The sequence below is a fragment of the Somniosus microcephalus genome, chromosome 19, assembly GCF_052327205.1.
Source record: "Somniosus microcephalus isolate GS21.2 chromosome 19, FLI_Smic_1.0, whole genome shotgun sequence".
Taxonomy (NCBI): Eukaryota; Metazoa; Chordata; class Chondrichthyes; order Squaliformes; family Somniosidae; genus Somniosus; species Somniosus microcephalus.
This window is the reverse complement of record NC_141005.1, coordinates 26,354,544-26,370,390: the sequence shown is the minus strand read 5'-3', so window position 1 is coordinate 26,370,390 and position 15,847 is coordinate 26,354,544. Positions and strand designations below refer to the sequence as shown.

Here is a 15,847-nt window from a genome sequence, read left to right as displayed (position 1 = left end):
AGACCCGACTGTAATTTTAACTCGGGCCTGAGCAGGGAATCCACCTGGAGTTAAAATCGGGGCCAATTGGCCTAGTGGTAGCATTCTCGCCTCTGTCACTCGGTCGTGGGTTCAAGCCCCACATTTCCTGTCCATTATCATATTATAGTGAAACTCCTGTTTTTGGTAATAACTTCCTGAGCTTGGTGAAATTGACAGTGTGGGCAGACTTCCAGAATAACTGATGTCCACCTACTTTCCAGCTCTTTAACGCCCCAATTGCTTACATTTATCGGGCGCAAAGGAAATAAGAATTGGGCCCATGTGACAGCTTTGCTCAGTTGGTGGTGTGTTTCCCATTAAATTAGATTTGTTCAAATTTCAGATCACTCATGATTAATGCCATGGGAGATCCACTAGTTTAAAAGAGTAAATAAACTGTACAGACGATAGAGTGAATTTTTGGACTGGTGTAGATTTGTCTCTGTGTGTTTGCATTTCTCTTCATTAGATTCCTAGACACTGTTACTAGGTGCCTCAGTGCATCAGTCACTGCTGTTTCCTTAATAAACACTTGATTAGGATAAATCATCTGAAACTGGTTTTAAATATGGATCCCTGATGTAACGTACATGGTTTCACAGACACTTCACACTTACAGGTGTTCAAGAGACAAAAACAACAATACAGCATTTAGATTTGTATCCAAACTAACAGCTTTATTTTCAGGTGACATTGGATATTTTGACACATATACAGTCCAGGCTTGATAAAACACTGTTGTTGTAAAACACTAAGTATTGGGACTAAAACATTCAATACTGAATACATACACATCTCCTGTCACAATGTAAGGCTAAAGAAATCACTTGCAGAATATCTAACATCACTGTTAACTGAAGAAGGAAGACAATCTTAGTTAAGCATTTTTGCCATTCATTTTTTTAGTTCTTTGGGGTAAATTTGTGCTCAACAAGGTGAAGTGTCCCCTGCAGCACCAATGTGACATTTCCCCATTTCTCACAACAACCATCTTGTTGCATCCCTCAGCAGCATTGCCAATTAGTACTGAATTAAGGGTCACTTTCGTGCTGTGCGCCCATGCCCAGCTGTTCAATACTGAGACTCACCGAACCTATTTCAAATAGGATCCTTACAGCCAGCAGGCTGAGGGACTTTTATTCCATCAAGTTGGGCCTAATTTGAATACAGGTCCCAAAGAAGAGTCTAATATTTGGCTCCCTCATTAGAAAAAAAAAACTTTTCTGTTCCTTTTTGAAGTTCCCTTGCCCTGCCTTGTACGGCACATCCTTCACTAGCTATGAGTGGAGGCAGTAGCCTGCTCGGTAGCCAGACACTGAGATGTCCATGAATCTTCTACCATTATAAAGTAAACTAGATAAGACGAGAGTGACATCCAAAGTATCATTGGCATGTTACTGACTGAGCAATCCAAAATTGCAGCATTAGAAAAAAAAAAATCAATGGATTTCTTTAATATTTATTTCTGTAAAAGTTAACATTCATTCCATATCGGTGCTTTCACAGTTAACCACCCCGTAGACGGAGCAGGAGAAAGATGGTGCCCTGAGCCTTAATGTTGTAGTCGGAGAGCAACCGGCCATCTTCCAGCTGTTTCCCCTCATACATCAGGCGCTGCTGCTCGGGTGGGACATGCTCCTGCCGTTGTACTTGTGCTCTAAAATTCTGAACAGACTCAGAGGGCAGAACGTCGTATGTAGATAGTTTCCCTTTGTCGTTTTTCAGGAATATCTGCATGCGCTCCTCGTTCTTGACGATCAGCATGATAGCGTCGCTGGGAGAGACACTGTAATTGGACAGCCTCCTGTCGTCCCTCAGCTCCACGCTGCTCCCGTTTTGCACCACCAGACGCTGCTGGTAAGTGGGCACCCCGGTCTTTTCATATATTTTCATCTTGAGAGTCGACACTTGGATGGAAGGATCGATCTCAAGTTCGATCACCTCACCGGTCATAAACTTCACCTGGAGTCTCATCTCGTCAAATTGCTGTTGAGAAATAAACAGGACGTCAGTGACTGGGACGCTGTGTTTTATGTATCAGTCAGAGAATACAATTTAAATGTGCAACACATTGTACCAGACCTACTCTATTGTGCACTCTGAACCTACAGTGCTCCCAAGCCCCAACCCAATCAAACGCCCTATCAATGTTTCATTCCCAATTGGAGTAATACTCCTGAGAAAGCCACAGATTGCTGAAATCATTCAGTGGGTTAGTCAGCATCTGTGGAGAGACCAGATGAGTTAATGTTTCAGGTGTGTCAGAACTGGAAGCAGCCTCAGTCATCCCACTCCTCACATAGCCATCCTTCCCAACCTTCCCACATTCCCAAATCTGCACCATTTAGATAGATCTCTATTTAGCTGTTTGAATGAGGCAGAGTCTGAGGTTGGAAACATTTGTGGAACTGCTGCTCTGACCTGATGTTAAAATATTGAGGTCGTCAGGGATCTGCTGTGTCCTGAGCTGCAATACTGGACTTACGCCACAGGAGTGACTCAAGTGAGCTGTGTAACATTAGAAAATGTGAATGACGGGTTAATAGGGAGTGCAGAACATATTAAATAAACCAACAGCAGTGCTCTGTGATACGCTTATCAATTACTTCATAAAAGGTGATGAGTCGAAGAAGAGATGATGAGTCGAAAGAAGAGATGAATAAGGCTTTTATTAGCTAAGAAGAGACCATGCTTCTTCGTGAGTGACTGAACAAGTCTGAACGAAACCCACACAGTGGTGGGTGGAGTCAGCTGAGGCATGCCTCCATACACAGCGCCACCCAGAGGTGGCAATATACAATACAGTGGTTTACCACATTCACCCCTTGTTTAATGTGAAGTCCGGCGGGGTGAAGGGTACTACAAGTTAAGTCTATCAGGAGGCCTTGTCTGACGTCCTGATCGTCGTGGTGGCGGCGGTGGTGTTGCAGCATCCGACGTCGGGTCTGGTGTCTGGGTGGTTGGCGAAGATTCCTGGGGCTTTGGCATGCCGTCTGCAGGGGTTGGGTTGGGAGGGGTGGTGGGGGATAACAGTGGTAAGGGGGATAACGGTGGTAAGGGGGATAACGGTGGTAATTCAGGGGTACCCGAGGGTGCGAGATCTCGTATGGAGACCGTGTCCTCCCGCCCGTCTGGGTATGTCACCCAGGCATACTGGGGGTTGGCGTGTAGGAGGTGCACCCGCTCGACCAGGGGGTCCGTTTTATGCGTCCTCACGTGCCTCCGCAGTAGGACGGGCCCAGGAGAAGTCAACCATGCCGGTAGCGAGGTTCCCGATGTAGACTTCCGGGGGAAAACGAACATTTTCTCATGAGGGGTCGCATTAGTGGCAGTACAAAGCAGTGACCGAATGGAGTGAAGCGCTGCAGGGAGGACCTCCTGCCAGCGGGAGGTCGGAAGGCCCTTAGATTTTAGTGCTAAGAGGACTGCCTTCCAAACCGTCGCGTTCTCCCTTTCCACCTGGCCGTTCCCCCGGGGGTTGTAACTGGTGGTCCTGCTCGTGGCGATACCTCTTGTTAGCAGGTACTGCCGAAGTTCGTCGCTCATGAACGATGAGCCCCTGTCGCTATGTATATAGCTGGGGAACCCGAACAGAGCGAAGATGTCATTCAGACACTTGATGACCGTGGTACTGGTCATGTCTGGGCAAGGGATGGCAAAGGGGAAACGGGAGTACTCATCAACTATGTTGAGGAAGTACACATTGCGGTCAGCGGAGGGGAGGGGCCCTTTAAAATCGATGCTCAGGCGTTCGAAGGGGCGGGTGGCCTTGATCAGGCTTGCTCTGTCCGGCCTATAGAAGTGCGGTTTGCACTCGGCGCAGATTTGGCAGCTCTTGGTCATGGTCCTGACCTCCTCGATGGAGTAGGGCAGGTTACGGGATTTGATAAAATGGAAAAACCTGGTGACCCCCGGGTGGCAGAGGTCATTGTGGAGGGACTGCAGCCTATCACTCTGCGCGTTGGCGCATGTACCACGTGATAGGGCATCTGGGGGCTCATTGAGTTTCCCTGGCCGATACAAGATATCATAATTGTAGGTGGAGAGTTCGATTCTCCACCTCAAGATCTTGTCGTTCTTGATTTTACCCCTCTGCTTATTATTAAACATAAAAGCTACTGAACGCTGGTCAGTGAGCAGGGTAAATCGTTTCCCGGCCAGGTAATGCCTCCAGTGACGCACCGCTTCTACAATAGCCTGGGCCTCCTTTTCGACGGAGGAGTGTCTCGTCTCGGGGCCCTGGAGGGTCCTTGAGAAAAAGGCCACGGGTCTGCCCGCCTGGTTAAGGGTCGCGGCTAGGGCGAAGTCGGAGGCATCGCTCTCCACTTGGAAGGGGATGGACTCATCCACCGCGTGCATTGCGGCCTTCGCGATATCGTTCTTGATAAGAGTGAAGGCTGCACACGCCTCTGGTGTCAGGGGGAAGGAGGTGGCTTTGATGAGGGGCCTGGCTTTGTCTGCATAGAGGGGCACCCACTGGGCGTAGTAGGAGAAAAACCCCAGGCATCTCTTCAGTGCTTTTTGGCAGTGGGGAAGGGGTAGCTCCATTAGGGGGCGCATTCTGTCGGGGTCGGGCCCGATGACTCCGTTCTCCACCACGCAGCCGAGGATGGCCAGGCGCTTGGTGTGAAACATACATTTTTCCTTATTGTACGTTAGGTTCAGCCGTTGGGCCGTACGGAGGAAATTTGCTAGATTAACGTCGTGGTCCTGCTGGTCGTGGCCGCAGATGGTGACGTTATCCAAATAGGGGAAGGTTGCCCGCAGCGCGTTCTGGTCAACCATTCGGTCCATCTCCCTTTGGAAGACCGAAACCCCGTTGGTGACGCCGAAGGGGACCCTAAGGAAGTGGTAGAGGCGGCCGTTTGCCTCGAAGGCAGTATACTGGCGGTCCTCATGGCGGATGGGCAGCTGGTGGTACGCTGACTTAAGGTCGATGGTGGAGAATACTTTGTATTGCGCAATCTGATTGACCATATCAGATATGCGAGGGAGGGGGTACGCGTCCAGCTGGGTGTACCGGTTTATGGTTTGGCTGTAGTCGATTACCATGCGGCGTTTTGCAGTGGTTTTAACGACTACAACCTGGGCTCGCCAGGGGCTAGTGCTACCTTCGATAATGCCCTCCTTCAAGAGCCGCTCCACCTCAGAGCTGATAAAAGCTCTGTCCCCGGCACTGTACAGCCTGCTTTTGGTAGCGATGGGTTTACAGTCGCGGGTGAGGTTAGCGAACAGGGGAGGGGGGGGGACTTTTAATGTGGAAAGGCTGCAGGTGGTTTGCAGCGGGCGATTTAAAAGTTGTTGGTTGCAGACTGTGAGTGGGGGGAGGGGTCCACCGTATGCTAGTGTGACACTCTTAAGGTGGCACTGAAAATCCAACCCTAGCAGGACGGCAGCGCAAAGACGGGGCAGGACTAGCAGTTTAAATTTTTTATATTCAGTGCCCCCTACTGACAGGGTCACCACACAGTAGCCGCTGATGTCCATTGACTGGGACTTGGACGCCATAGAAATGCGATGGTGCGTTGGCAGAATCGTGAGGGAGTGGCTACATACCGTGTCGGGGTGGACGAAACTCTCTGTGCTCCCGCTGTCGATCAGGCAACTGGTGGCGCGGCCGTTTACCGCGATATCCATCATGGAGCTGGATAGATGGTGAGGGTGGCCTTGATCCAGCGTCACGGAGGCCAGTATGTGGCTTAGTGAGTCACTATAGTCATCCGCCGAGACGGTGGTCGGTTCCGGTGACGAAATGGCGGTTGAGTGCGTTGGATACGATGGCGGCGGATGCCATGCGGCCGGGGGTACACAAAATGGCGGATAAGATGGCTGCTCCCACGGCCCGCACGCTGCGCTGCTGGCTGGCTTCCCCTTGCAGGCGTTAGCGTAATGGCCTTTCTTCCCGCAGCCCGAGCAGGTAGCTGTCTTAGCTGGGCAGTGCGCTCTGGGATGTTTTAACTGGCCACAGAAATAGCATTTTTGGGCCTGGTTACTGGGCATCGAAGCAGTTCTTACCGGAGGCTGCTGTCTCGGTTGGGTCGCTGCAGCGGTTGGTGCCGGGGGCGGCGGTCCCGTGTCCCACGGTTTCGATTGCCATGTCTCGGCGCCGTTACGGGGGTGTGCCTCGAGGTTTCGGTGGGCCTCCTCTAACGAGAGCGCAAGGGCAATGGCCGTCTTCAGGTCGGGTTCCTTGCTTTCTAGCAGTCTCTGCCGGGTGTGGTCTGACTGGAGGCCCCTGACGAAGGCATCACAGGCGAGTCCCTGCGCGTGCTCCACAGCCGTTACCGCTTTACAATCGCAGTCTCTGCAGAGTGCCAGTAGCGCCCGTGCAAATGCCCCTACCGATTCTCCCGGTTGCTGCCTGCGGGATCCCAAGAGGTGTCGGGCGTAAATTGTGTTCACTGGGCGCGTATATTGCCCTTTTAGTAGCTCAAGGGCCGCCACGTACGTATTAGAGTCCCGGATTAGCATATATACTTGATGGCTCACCTGGGCGGTCAAAATTTTCAGTTTGTGATCCTCCTCTGTAACCTGTGAGATTGCGAGGAAGGATTCAAAGCAGCTCAGCCAGTGTTCAAACTTGGCTGATGCACCCACATCTTGAGGGTCGAGGTCCAGGCGTGGTGGTCTGAGGGCTCTCAGCAATGTCTGCTGTATCCGTTGCTGTTGTTGCTCCTCAGGTGTCGCCATTTAACTTTTAGCTAATAAAATTGATACGCTTATCAATTACTTCATAAAAGGTGATGAGTCGAAGAAGAGATGATGAGTCGAAAGAAGAGATGAATAAGGCTTTTATTAGCTAAGAAGAGACCATGCTTCTTCGTGAGTGACTGAACAAGTCTGAACGAAACCCACACAGTGGTGGGTGGAGTCAGCTGAGGCATGCCTCCATACACAGCGCCACCCAGAGGTGGCAATATAGAATACAGTGGTTTACCACACTCTGTAAACCAGGAAAAATAAGCAGTGCTTTTCACTGTGTGGAATTCCTTCAAAAACTCCGTTTGCTTCGAACACTGTTCTGTGAATGAAATTAGATTTGTCAGACTGCCCAAATCCAAGACCTGCCCTGTACAGAAATGATTCATCTCAGACTCACATCTCTCGTACAACATGTGCACTATTTAAATTTGCAGTTATATTTTTCTTGTATTCTCATCACATTGAAAGGATATTAATTTATCTTAAATTGCGAGTCTCACTGAGATGGAGAACAACCCATTCAGAACTCCCCACGTAAATTCACCCTCAGACTCCTCTTACAAAAGCCATTCTATTTAAGAACAACAAATTACCTCGGTAATATTAGTTAATGAACGCTTGAGGCGTTATTTTAAACAGCTGATTGCCTCCGTTAAAATAGCAGATACACGGATGTCACATAAACGTCAGGTCTTGGTCTTCCAACAGCAACTAATAGCCTTCAGTTTTTAAATTATTCTTTTTATATATTCTCTCACCCGGTTCAAAGAATATCAATAATTTCTCTTAAATTGAGACTCAGATTCAAAACAACCCATTTTACAGACCAGAAATAGAATATTGAGATTCCTAAATAAAAGACAGAATAAACTCACAATCCTTGCTGGAAACACACGTCCAGGCGAATCTGAAGGAAAGTTGATCTGCAGAATCTTTCCTGATTCACTTTTCTGAGCAGTTTGTCTTCTCTGTTTTTCTCCACACACAATCTCTCAGATCTGGATGGAATGAGTGAATAAACTCTCTCTGCTTCAACTCCCCGGTGTCTTGCTCCGTCTCTTCTGTGTTTCTCTCTGTTAAACAATCCTCTCTCACTGTATCTCTGGCTCCCTCCTCCTTTTATTCTCCAACCCACTTTCAGAACGTCACAGCCCTGCTGCCCTCTGATTGCCCAACTCCCTGCTGCTCCGTTATCACAGACCAGTGAGATCTGAGCTGAAGTTTCATTTCCCCAAAAATCCCCTCAGTGTCTGAGAAATGATCTCAGGATCAGCAGCACTGACAGAACCTTGCTGCAGGTAACAGGTTCTGGGCTCTGATCGGTTTCACTTTCAGATTCCTTTCCGAAGCCACATTCTAAAACAGCAACAGAGCAATAGCAGCTGATCAGTGCTGGGGGAGGATCTGTTTCCTGTTCGAAGCTGTATTACTGCAGTCAGTTTGAACAGTTATTACTCATATAAATTCCATCTGCTCCTGCTTACCTGTGAGCTGTGATACAGCAGATGACAACATTACTCTTATCTCGCAAAAAACCCACCGAGCTGTGCGTCTCTGCGCTGGTGCTGGGTGCATTGAATGCTGGTGTAAGAAATAGCTATTAGATTCATAAATGAAGTTTGGCTCTTAGAACAGAAATTAAAACTGCAGTCAGGAACAGATGGGGGAAGGGTCAGCAAGGTCAATTAACAAACACCAAAAAGTTAAGACGGTCGTCAAAGGCAAGGAAACAGGGAGGGTAGCACCTGCTAGATAATAAGGAGCCACGAAGCCATAAAATGCCCTTGAAGAAACTTGACCAAACATTCCTCAGAAAGATAAGAGGAAAGGGCTCGGCAGCCATGTAGAAAGAGACAGTGAGAGATGTTTTCCCGCATCACACTTGGGATAAAGATTAGTCTAGGCGATTGACATTAAATAAATCACGGCGTACCAAAATAACTATAAATATAGTGGGCTGAGAGCAGAAGACAGACAGTGAGGGGCGAAGGCTTCTTCGAGGTGGAAATCAATCCTGGCTCAGGCCTAACACCTTGACTAAGTTTAGCCTCTGAGGTGGATCAATGCTGGCTTATGCCTAACACCTCCAACAGCCATGGGGACGAATCAACAGAGGTGACTGCTGTTACTGACTGCAGAGACTCGCTGACCCAAGACCTCCACGCTGCCTCATCAGACATCCACCCAACCATCTGTCCGGTCGTGGCGTTCCACTTCGGGAGTCGTAGATCGCTTTCTACTGTCACAGGTTGTACGTCTATTATACTCAGCTTAAACCATATGTAATACCTGATTATGCTTTAAAACTGTAGCTCTTTAATAAAAGCCTTACAACTTCCAAAGCACTGTTGAGTATTCTGTGTGAGCCTGTGATCCTAATCTTACACTGGTGATGCTGTTCCCTCAGAGGCTGGTGGTTCCTCTGAGGAGTGCTCCTGCTCTTCCACCTGGAAAGTGGGGTGCGGGGCTCTTGATGGTCCTGTCGGGGAGTAAATGCATGAGTTAGACAAATGAAATTTATGTTGCAGACACATCCCATTGTGCAGATGCTTAGCACTCGACCTCTATGAACATCATCTATATATATAAAAGGATCGATCTGTCTGTCTGTCTATCTGTCTGTCTGTCCTCCGGTGTGCGTCTGTCCGGCTATACACTCGAAAGTTATAGAGCGTACCTACGCGTGCGTTACATCAAAAGAAAGCTTACCATTCCAAAACGGTCATAAGCGTATTTACGTTTTGGCCGGACAAAAATTGCGCCCGTGGTATCCAAAAAATGTTCAACATTCCGCTCATTAGCATCTCATTATCCGCTCATTAGCAGTAGAGTGACCTCGAGGTCAACCAATCGTACGGCGGGTTCCTGGCACGTGCGGGCGGGCCCTCCTACAGTCGAGTGACGGGACGATTGACCAATCCTACGCTTCGGTGACCTGACGGTCGACCAATCGGTGCGTGTGTGGGCGGGCCTTATCGTTCTGAACTGAGGTGAGTCGCCGCCATCTTGATTCCAAACTTTTCCTTTCTTTTTCCCGCTTTCTGCGTGTTTCTTTTCAAATCTACATTTCCAGCAAAAAAAAAGTTGCTTTTAAAAGACAAATTGTTTTTAAAAAAAGTTAATTAATTTGTAAATCTTTTCTCTAACCTCTATAATTCTCCTACATTTCACCGTTTTTCCAGGCCTCAAAGCCTGGGCGTCTGTTGACCAGCCACGCCCGAGCTAGGCGCCTCCCGTCGCGATCGACAAAAGGCCAGCGATCGCCGCCATCTTTCTGAAGGCTGGAGGGGGCGGGCCTGAGCCGAGCGTCGCCACCGCCGCCATCTTAGTAAAGGCGGGCGGTGCGGGAGTCAGCGTCCGCGTCATCTTCTGCCCGGAGCGCGACTTGAGTCCGGCCGGGCCTCACGCGGTAGGTTGCGCGGCGGCGTCTCTCTGGTCTTGAAGCCGGCTCGGGCGGGGAGCGGGGCTCGGGAAGGCGGAGCTCGGGAGAGCGAAAGGGCGGGGCTCCGGAGAGCGGGAGGGCGGGGCTCCGGAGAGCGGGAGGCCAGTGCTCGTGAGGGCAGGGCTCGGGACATCGGGGGGCAGGGCTCGCGACATCGGGAGATCGGGGAGCGGGACATCGGGAGATCCGGGGGCGGGACATCGGGAGATCGGGGGGGGCGGGACATCGGGAGATCGGGGGGCGGGACATCGGGAGATCGGGGGGTGGGATATCGGGAGATCAGGGGGTGGGAGATCGGGGGGCGGGACATCGGGACATCGGGGGGCGGGAGATCGGGGGGCGGGGCATCGGGAGTTCGGGGCGGGGCTCGGGGACTCCTCCTCTCCCCCTCTCCTTCCTCCCCCCTCCCCTTACTCCCCCCCTCCTCCCTCCTCCTTCTCCCCCCTTCCTCTCCCCCCTACCCCCTCCCCCCCCTCCCCTCCCCTCCTCCCCTCCTCCCCCTCCCCCCTTCCCCCCTCCCCCATCTTTCCCCCCTCCCTCCCCCCTTCCCTCCTCCCCATCTTTCCCCCCCTCATCCCTCCCCCTCCCCCCTCTCCCCTCCCTCTCCCTCCCCCCTCCCTCCACCCCCTCCCTCTCCCCCACTCCCTCCCCCTCCCCCCTTCTTTCCCCCCTCCTTCCCCCCAGTCGCTCTCTCTCTTCCCACCAGCCTCTCTCTCTCTTCCCCCAGTCGCTCTCTCTCTTCCCCCCAGTCGCGCACTCTCTTCCCCCCAGTCGCGCTCTCTCTTCACCCCCCCAGTCGCGCTCTCTCTTCACCCCCCCAGTCGCTCTCTCTCTCCCCCCCCCCAGTCGCTCTCTCTCTTCCCCCCCCAGTTGCTCTCTCTCTCTCTTCCAGCAACAACATGCCCTCGAAAAAGCCTCGGCACCGCCGGGCACTCCAGCTACTATGCTATATTAGTCACTCATAAATGCTAAATCTGTCACCAGCTTGCTCTTCTAAGCCCGTCTCTCCGTCCCCCACTTCCACCTCCTCTGCACCTCCGACAATCTCCAGGGCTGCCTCCTCAGCGCTCGTTAGGTGCACCAGGAATGGTGGGCCACCTCCTGTCCTCCTCCTATCCCTTTTATTGTGGGCTCTCTTCATCTGTAATGAGGGACACAAGTGGAGTTTGAGAGAGATTGATGGAGTGATTGTAAAGAATGGATAACATAGTTGTTTAGAGGGAGACTATGAAGGAGTGAGGTGCACAAAGCAAGTTCCCTCCCTGTGCGTTGTTAGTTGTTGACATTGCATAAGAGTGTGAGTGGTGCATAGTAAGATGGTGACATGATTCTGTACAGAGAAAGAGAGGAATGGGTGAGGCCTGTAGCCAGTTCCTGCAGCAAGAACGCATTCAACTTAAATGATACCAACATTAAAGGGCCAAACGGCTGAACTGTAAAGGCAGTTTTGTGAAATTGACCAATCATAAGAAACTGACCAAACTTCGTATCCCAGCTTAACATGAGGAACCAACAAGACTTTCTAAAGGAATTTGTAATACACGCTCTGGATTAAACAGGATAAGAACCACAGGCACGGCCACTTTTACTTCATGAATATGCCAGCCAAGTAAGTGGCTGGAACAATCGAACCACACAATGGCATGTGTTTGTGTAAATTCAACTAACTATCCTGTCCAGTGTAACTCCTTGGTCCAGCTGTTAACCAGATTTACAATTGGTTCCACCGAGTCTGGAACGGCTCCCTCAACTTTTGGAAATGTTAGTGCCAGGTTTGTCATTGGATTGAAACCCATTTGCTAACCTTTCAAACTGACGATAAACAAGGAAGTGTCTAATCAAGACATTTCTTTGTGAGTTAATGGTCGAACATCAAACCGGATGAAGACATTTCTTTTTGTATTGTATGGTTTGAAATCGAACAGAATGGCAGAAAGACAAGATTAAGATGGTACAATCAAAAGGGGACGGGTTTGCCTCAATCTATTTTGATCTTTTGTGTTATAAACGGGTGTGTTTATAAACAGAGGGTAGCAACTTGCAAGGGAACTGCGGACAGATTTGATCACCCGTACAGATGGAAACATCCTGCTCCACATGATCGCCGGGGTGAGTGGAGTTTGAAACAAAAGAGTTAAAGGGAATGGTGTATGTTAGTATTGTTTGGAGTTAAAAGGGAACAGTGCATTGACGTTGGTATGTTATTCGCAGTGCAATAAATAGTAAAGGCATACTGAGTTGTACTGAGTTCATGAGCCTTGACCATTTTACTCCACCCGGAAGGGGTTCAAGTCGGAGTCAGGAATTCTAAGGCGGGAGCTGCGGGTTCACCTACCTGCAGGGTGCAAGGGGTGTTAGAGTGAGCTGGGATGTGCAGGGGAAGGTTGCCAATGCAGAGTGATGGGGATGAGAAGAGATGGGAGGCAGATGGAAGCTAAGTGTGATGTTATACACACTTTAACTAACCGCAACAGATCATTAAACCTCTTGCAACACTGCACCCAGGTGCGTATGCAGACCGACCTTGAACTGACCTCCTCAGCAATTTGCAGCCAAGCTGCCTTGGTATGCTACGGAGGCCTCCTCCTTCCGTCTCCAGGGAAGAGGACCTCCTTACGTCCTCTTACTCCCTCCACAAGAGCACGGAAGGAGTCCTGATCGAAGCGGGGAGCAGCCTTAGGTTTTTGCGCTGCCATACCTGCAGCAGCCAGCACTTCAGGGAACAAAATGGAAATGAATCTGCAAAGGGGACATGGCCCCTTTAAATAATCAGTCCAACATCGCTTCATCAGATGCGAGCAGCTGACCCGCACCCAGCAATTGCCTTGGAGAACCTGCCATCGGCCTTAACGAGGGCAATCAATGCAAAATTTCAACTGCAGGGCAGCGGGAACAGGGAGCGGGTCCGGAACCCGCCGAACAACAGATCCGTCACCATCCCGCCTCCAGGCGCAAAATCACGGCCTCAGTTCTTGCCGGAAGCAAACGTCCAGTGGAATCTGGAGAGCAGTTAATCTGCAGAAAATTTCCTGAGCAGTTTGTTTCCTCTTTACTTTTCTTCACACTGACTCTCAGATCTGGGTGTCTGTATCTCTCTCCCACTGTCTAACTCTCTCCCTTTCTCACACTTTGTCTCGTGGACTCTCTCACTCACTCACTCACTCTTGTTTCTCATTCTCTCCCCTCCTTTAATTCTCTGAGCATCACACTTTCTGGCAAGCTATCCTATTCTGCTTTGTCATCATGGCAAAGACAAACCAATGATTGTTGAGGTGGATGTTAATTTCAGTAAAAATCCCCTAACATCTGTCACAGCAACATTGAGCGAGTCTTGCTGGAGGCTAATGTGAAACAGCAACGGACATTATGTCATTGCAGCCTCACCATCAGTAAAAAGCAGGGCTGTATGTCGATAAGGTTTAACCCTTAACTCTGTACACTGTAAGCACATGCAGTGTAAACAGTGACAAATTTGTGCTGTATAATTAGGAATATGCTCCACTAACAATGTTTCTCAATCACTAGGATGGGATGTGGGGTCATAACAAATCTGTAATAATTGATCTTTTCTGATTTTTTTGGGGGGGTGATGTATTTTAGTGCTCATCGAGGTAAGAAACATTAATGATGGGAAATGGAGCATTTTCTCATTATAGGCACCCAGTGTCAGCAACAAACACTCACGAGCCACAGATTGCATAGGTAGATGCAAAGTGAAGCTCCACCTTTCTCAACATGACTTAGACCTTATTGTATAAAATGTTTATTCATTGCTTAGACACCTTAATCCTGAAATTCCATGAAGGATGTTCTGGCCTTTCACTGTAACTTCGGTGGGAAATCAGTGAACACACCAGAGAAATGGTGTAAATAACCGTTTCTCTGGGGTTCCTTTTGTAGGTATACAGCAGATGTGTGCTGCAGTGTGACATGCTCCCAAGAGGGAGATCAAAGGCCGGAAAAAGGGGAATTGTTTGCAAAGAGAGAGAGAGAGAGCGAGAGACACACACAAGTGACAAGAGCAGAGATTCACTGATGTAGAGCAGAGTGGCAGAAGCACCTGTGGAGCTGAAGAGCTGGGGGCCTGAGGAAGGAACTGGCGAAACCACTTCAAAAAAGAGAGAAGTAGCAGAATTCCAGAGCAGGAAACTTAAGACGAGGCACTAAGTCAAGGCCAGAAATTTTAGATAGGACGACATCGTTGGGAAACAGAACCCCAAGGGTGAGACAAAGGCCTGGACTTCCCTCCTGTTGGCAGGTTAGCATAGAAACATAGAACATAGAAAAATAGGAGCAGGAGTATGCCATTCGGCCCTTCGAGCCTGCTCCGCCATTCAATATGATCATGGCTGATCCTCTATCTCAATACCATATTCCCGTTCTCTCCCCATACCCCTTGATGCCTTTTGTGTCTAGAAATCTATCTAGCTCCTTCTTAATATATTCAGTGACTTGGCCTCCACAGCCTTCTGTGGTAGAGAATTCCACAGGTTCACCACCCTCTGAGTGAAGAATTTCTCCTCATCTCAGACCTACATGTCCTACCCCGTATCCTGAGACTGTGACCCCTCATTCTAGACGCCCCCCAGCCAGGGGAAACATCCTCCTTGCATCCAGTCTGTCTAGCCCTGTCAGAATTTTATATGTTTCAATGAGATCCCCTCTCATTCTTCTAAACTCTAGTGAATACAGGCCTAGTCGACCCAATCTCTCCTCATACAACGGTCCTCCCATCCCAGGGGTCAGTTTGGAGAACCTTCGCTGCACTCCCTCTATGGCAAGTATATCCTTTCTTAAGTAAGGAGACCAAAACTGCACACAGTACTCCAGGTGTGGTCTCACCAAGGCCCTGTACAACTGTAGTAAGACATCCTTGGTCCTGTTAGCAGTGGAGTTTTCTGGGTATCTGGCATTGACATGCATCACACACTAGCCAGACCATAGAATGAAAGTCTTTCCTATTCATAAAATTGTGGCGGCTCTCATGTGGAGCTTTGAATGCCGCACATGTTCCATCAATTGCTCCTTGCACCTCTGAGAACCCTGCCAGTCTGTAGAAGTGGATAACTCTCTTTGGTTTGTCTGCTTCCATTGGTAAGGATATGGATTGGACAGCCCTGCTAAATAGAGCCTCAGTGACCTTCTTGATGCAACGGTGAGCCTGACTAATGTGGCAACAATCACCTGATGCCACCTTGAGAGACCAAGACACAAAGGAATTCAAGACAGTGGTGACCTTGACTGGAACAGGCAATACTGTTTTCCTGGTGGGAATGGGCTGCAGGACTTCAGCCTATAGTTGACATATTTCCCCAATAACCTCCAGAGGAAAATGCATCTTTCTAAGGGGCTGATGGTCAGAAAAGTCTTCTTCGTCTGTGGACCTGATGAGTGGGTATTGGGTATTTAAGGAGGATATGCCTTCTGTGATACCTCACTCTAAAAGCCACCAATCCATCCTCTGCCATGTCCTCATCCTCCTCTTCATAGCATCAGAAAAGGGGGATTCCAATTTGGAAATACATCTCACCAGTGCAAAGCAGTACTTTGAGCAGAGCTGCCTGAAGCTAACAGCAAAATTGGATTCAAAACTGGCTCGGAGACAGGAAGCAGAGGGTAATGCTTGATAGGTGTTTTTGTGACTGGAAGGCTGTTTCCAGTGGGGTTGCGCAGGGCTCAGTA

General features: G+C 49.5%; 1 protein-coding gene across 2 annotated transcripts; it reads right to left on the bottom strand.

Annotated features, from left to right (window-relative positions):
• Window positions 1–671: 671 nt before the first annotated feature.
• On the bottom strand, window positions 672–7,820 carry LOC147104247 (polyubiquitin-like). Of its 2 annotated transcripts, none has more exons than XM_085961420.1 (2): window positions 7,599–7,820; window positions 672–2,007 (listed from the first exon to the last, which is right to left on the bottom strand). In XM_085961420.1, exon 2 carries the CDS (start codon window positions 1,993–1,995, stop codon window positions 1,528–1,530), a length of 468 nt encoding a protein of 155 aa, XP_085817546.1. In that variant the 5' UTR covers window positions 1,996–2,007; window positions 7,599–7,820; the 3' UTR covers window positions 672–1,527. The 2 variants fall into 2 exon arrangements, with proteins under 2 accessions (XP_085817546.1, XP_085817545.1); XM_085961419.1 differs by lacking the exon at window positions 7,599–7,820 and adding an exon at window positions 5,578–5,714.
• Between the last annotated feature and the right edge of the window lie 8,027 nt (window positions 7,821–15,847).